At 51.1% G+C, this 4,954-nt stretch overlaps 1 protein-coding gene across 1 annotated transcript in view; it reads right to left on the bottom strand.

Annotated features, from left to right (window-relative positions):
• Positions 1–735: 735 nt before the first annotated feature.
• Positions 736–4,954, bottom strand: part of PLA2G4F (phospholipase A2, group IVF) — a 19,620-nt gene continuing 15,401 nt past the window's right edge. Inside the window, exons 14-20 of the mRNA XM_006831891.1 lie at positions 4,412–4,526; positions 4,085–4,222; positions 3,242–3,349; positions 2,702–2,896; positions 2,273–2,439; positions 1,239–1,425; positions 736–959 (exon numbers count right to left, since the gene is read on the bottom strand). Of these exons, the coding sequence (XP_006831954.1) occupies positions 736–959; positions 1,239–1,425; positions 2,273–2,439; positions 2,702–2,896; positions 3,242–3,349; positions 4,085–4,222; positions 4,412–4,526 (1,134 nt within the window). The remainder of the gene's footprint in view (positions 960–1,238; positions 1,426–2,272; positions 2,440–2,701; positions 2,897–3,241; positions 3,350–4,084; positions 4,223–4,411; positions 4,527–4,954) is intronic.

The raw sequence follows: 4,954 nt of genomic DNA, 5'->3' as shown, positions 1-4,954 counted from the left end.
ATCTTACATGTAATTTTTCAACTAACTGTATTTATCTTGGTCTATGGCCTTCACCAGCTTTTGGGGGTAACCCATTGACCCTGAATTTTTCAAGTATTTACTAAATACTAAACATTTGCCAGCTGCTGTAGCACATTGGGCTGTTGAAACTGTGGTTGCCTCAGCCAGGCCAAACCAAATGATTTCAAGGGAGTCCTGGTGTGGTGCTGTGGGATAATTCACTGCACCGCAAGGTCAGTTTGACCTACAAGGTTGGTGGTTCAAATTCACCAGCTGCTCCTCAGAAACCCTATACACAGTTGCTATCAGTGGAAACGGACTCGAAGGCACTTAACAACAACAACATTCTCCATCCCTGCTCTAGGTAAACAAGTCATTGATGGTGGATGGCCCAGCAGTGGTGATGACAGTGGCCAGAGCTCAGGGACCACCCTGCTATATCTCTTGGTGTCGGGCCAGAGGTAGCAGCGGTAAGGAGGCAGAAGAGGAAATCCAAGCCCCACCTCTAGCCCAAGCCACCAAAAACAGCCACAGCCCTCACTAGAGAATGTGAGTTCAAGGCTGGAAGTTAAATCAGGCTCTTTGTCCCAAAGTCAGGACAGGTGAGGCTTCCATCTGCTCAAAAGAGACATTGTGGCACTTTGGGTGTGGAGGGTGTGTGTGTATGTGTACATATGCACACACGTGTGTCTTTATCCCCTCATCTCAGTCATGGTCCTCTGACTCCAGCCCACATCAGCCCTCAGCCCTCTCCCCAGCCTGCTGCCGCCGGTGCAGAGCCAACAGGAGGGCCTGCCTCATGGTCTCCACATTGTTCAGAACATTGTATCGACTCAGGGCCACTAGTCGAGCAAACTCCTCGGACTCATAGGTGAAGTTGGTCATGCCATAGGGAGTGTCTGGCCCATTGAGGGCAAAATCCCCAAAGGCCTTCTCCTCATCTGTTTGCCTCTCCACGCCTATTGAGGAAGAGAGAGGAGAGTTAACCAAGCTGGGGCACTCTATGGAGCTGGCTGGGGTCTGACAGGCCAGAAGCCTCCCTTGCCTCTCAGGACACCTTACTGCTTCCCAGCTGGGCCCACACCTCAGCTCTCACAGCCATCAGCAGGGCATGGGGCCTAGTGTAAACACTGAGGTCCAGGCAGCCAAGGGCAGCAATGGCCACTGGGCTTCCTGAGACACAGGCTTTTGGGTCCTTTCTGAGCACGGCACCCATACCACCCCAGGGCTCCCCTTACCTGGGGCCAGGTGTGTGCGAAAGCTGTGGTTGACCAGGGGGAAGTGCAACACGATGGGTGAGTGGGGGTCCTCAGCCTTTGTAAACAAATAGCACTCGCGGGGTTCCTTCAAGTCCTCTGGGCTCAACTCAATCCTGGGGAAGGGGATCCCCCGGTCCTGGCAGTACTGCTCTGTCATTTGTAAGACCTGGGCCGGGAGGAAAGTTCTGATCGTGCCTGCCCTCCACCCCTGCCCTGACCCCCCACACCCACCCAGGACTTGGGGCAGGAAGGTACTAACACAGCCTTACTAGCTGACTGGCTTCAAGCAGGTGCCATTAACTGTCAGCATTTTCGCATTTGTAAAATAACCATGGGAATAATTATCTAGTAGGGTTGTAGTGAAGATGAACAGTAATCAAAGGTGATGTCTTTATCACCATCGGTCTCTGACATTTCTCTCCTTAATGCCCACTGTTTCCCTTCTCCAAGCCTCCCCGCCATCCCCCTTTAGGGCTGATTTTAATGTCACTAGGTTGATATTGAATGGTTACAGGATGTCAGTACTGGAAGTCACTCTTAATCATCCAATCCTGGCCCTCATTTGGCCCAGGAGGTGAAGACCAAAGAGAGAAGGGCTGGTCCAGCAATACAGCCAGAACCCCCATCAACATGGTGGAGTCTGTCCACCACCCTACAAGGGCTTGGAATTTGGGGATGTTTCTGTTGAGATTCCCTGAGGGAACCCTGATGGCTCTGTGACTAAGGGACAGCAGACCTGGGCCCAGGTCTGGATAGGAAATTCTGCAATGATGGGGTAGGGTCTTCTATTGATCAGGACAAAAAATTCCTCAGGACCTCATTCTTGAGCTGCTTCTTTGGTTCCCCTACCCTAACCTTAGCAATTCTCCTCCTCCAACTGATATGGTGCCACACAGATGAAAACCCAGGTCTTCCAAAGAGGGTTATTCCCAAGCACCCAGACTGCTCTTCCTCCTGCCCTTGTCCACTGATTTCAGAAGTCCCCCACCACACACCCACACAACACACCTCACCTCAAAAGGAGCTTCCAAGGAGTAATCAAAGGACAGGATGAGGTCCACTGCCCTCTGAGGCAGCAGAATGAGTGGGAATGGAGAGTTGATGGCAAAGCCACCATCCACCAGGTGCAAGTAGTCCCTCATGGGAGTGAGATGGTTAGGGAAGGCATCTGGGTGTGAATCTGTAAGGGGTATGTGTGGATAGATAGGGACAAATGTTTGCTTTCTGGCAACAACCTGCTGCTTTTCCCAATCTGAAAGCGTTCTGTTCAGATACCCTGTCCCCTGTCCCCCACCTCTTTCTCTTAGGGGGTCTTCCACCCAGCACCCCCGGCCCTGTCTTCTAGCACAACAATCAGAGTGCTTTCCAAAGCAAAGGCAACCCTGGCCCCCACTGATCCAGACCCTGGGCACCCATAACCCGCCTGCCCAGGACAGACTCACCTTTCCAGGCTACAAACTCCCGGCCGGCCACATAGTTCCTGTGCAGCCAGAGGCCTCGGGTGAAGTTAAAGTGCTTGGCAGAGGTAAAGCGAGATGTAAATATGTCCAGGAGAGCCTGGGAGAAAAGCCCCTGGGGGGTGAAGAGCCTCGTGCACAGCCTCGAGGGGTCCTGTAGCTGGAGCTTCTGGCACCCGTCTAGGATGGGGGTGCACCAGTCACACAGCACCTCCTGTGTCCAGGGACCCTCACACCACACACCAGCCAGCGTTCCCACCCCTAACCACTGCCTCATATTCTAACACAGAACCCTTTAAATGGTTTTTCCTGTCATGTGTCCCATGAGAGAAACATAAAAGCTGCCTGTGAAATGGAATTTGTTACTTAACACCTTTTGAAAGTAAAATTGTAATATTTAATGGCCAACCAGCAAGTCATCCATTAGACACTTTCTGAGCAGCTAGTGCGTGTCAGGCGTAGCACTTCACACCTATTCCTATTGTGGGAGAGTGGGATGGGAGGGGCCAGGGTGTCCACCCTCACCAGTGATGTTTACACTGCCTCTGTGTGAGTCCAGGAAACTGAGGCCCGAGCCCGAGGTCTTCAGGAAGATCTCATCCATGCTGGCTGCAAAGGCGCTGCCCCACACACCTAGGAAAACAGGTGGGGTCCAGACCTCACAACTCCTACCCTCTCACCCCACATCAAGCCAAGCTGAGCTCTGTCAGATCTCTGCTTTCCCCAGATGTTATGGTTTGAAATGTGTCCCCCCACCCCAAAATACAAGGGGGCTTCAAAGAGGTCATGAAAAATGAAATAGAAAGATAATGGGATTTGTCCACATTTTTTTTGAAACTCTTTCATAAGTATTTTAATTCCCAACCTCTATGCCTGTGGCTGGAGTCTTCATGTGGCACCACAGGATAATACATTGGACTTCAAGGTTGGTGGTTCAAACCCACCAACTGCTCCTCTGTGGTTTTGAACCCTGCTGTGAGTTGGAACTGAACACCAACATGCAGGTGGCTATGGTCCCATTTGGGAATGGGCTGTCTTTGTTATATTGATAAAACAGGATTAGTGCAGCATGTTCTTAAATCCATCTTTTTTGAGACAGAAAAGAGATGAAACAAGGAAGCAGAGAGGGAAGATGGTAGATAGCATGCCACATAAAGATCACCATCACCCAGAAGCCAGGGAATAAGGACCATCCCCCAGAGCCAAGAAAGACAAGGCCTTCTCCTGAAGCTGGCTCCTTGAATATGGTTTTCTTGCCTCCTAAACTGTGAGAAAATACATTTCTGTTTGTTAAAGCCAAACACTTATGGTCCTTGTGTTATAACAGCACTGGAGAACTAAGACACCAGGCCTCCAGCCCAGGCTCACCTTGCAGGTAGCAGATCCTGGGCTCTGGTCGGAACTTCATCAGCCGCCCCATGAAGAACTCGGAGCCGAAAAGCTCAGTGGGGACATAAGCCCCATACTTGGGGAAGCCGACCTCATAGGGGGTGAACTCGCACCACTCTAGAGACCCAGAATGAAGAGAAGGTCAGCAGGGATCCCTAGCCCTCATGCCTAAGCAGGAGCCTTTGCCTTGCCTGAGCAGGAGGCAACATCCCCACCATTCTCTGAGGCCCCTTTACTTGGTCTCCTTCCACTTGAACCGTGATAGCCTTGATCTATTACACCCTTCCTCACCTGCTCCCCACGTACCTGCAAAGTCTTCCCCACTGATGTTGGTGCGGACATTGACACTGGCGTAAATGGGGTAAGGGTTCTGACCCTGGCTGACTGCCTCCTGCTGGTCAGAAAGCTTGGCCGGGTTCTCCTGGGCAGCAAAGAAGGGTGGTAGCTTGGTCTTTTGGGAGTCCCTTTCCCCAGCACTCTGATCAGGCAGGGTGTGGTGTGCCCATAAGAGAGCTTCTGGGACACTAAGACCCAGAGCCCTGGAGCTTGCTGAGGGACACACTCTAGGCTGCAGCAGAGGCAAAGCTGGCCACTGTGGGCTTTATGCAGTCCCAGGGAGACTCTGGGAACTCTTGTTTTGTACCTTTCAAGAGAGCATGTCACTATATTTTTAAAATAATGAAAAAGAAAGAAAGTATGTTAGAACGCAAAGGAATCAGAGTGAACTTACTAAAGGATTAACTGAGTATCTAATCTAATGTATTTTAAAAGTAAATCTCTAGGAGAACAAACAAGATGGTGGATCAGGTGGATGTGTAGCAGAGAGCTCCGCCAACAACAACACAGAAT

Source organism: Chrysochloris asiatica, unplaced genomic scaffold (assembly GCF_000296735.1).
Source record: "Chrysochloris asiatica unplaced genomic scaffold, ChrAsi1.0 scaffold00004, whole genome shotgun sequence".
Classification (NCBI taxonomy): Eukaryota; Metazoa; Chordata; class Mammalia; order Afrosoricida; family Chrysochloridae; genus Chrysochloris; species Chrysochloris asiatica.
Note: the sequence above shows the minus strand (reverse complement) of the source record. Positions and strands in the feature narration are given on the sequence as shown.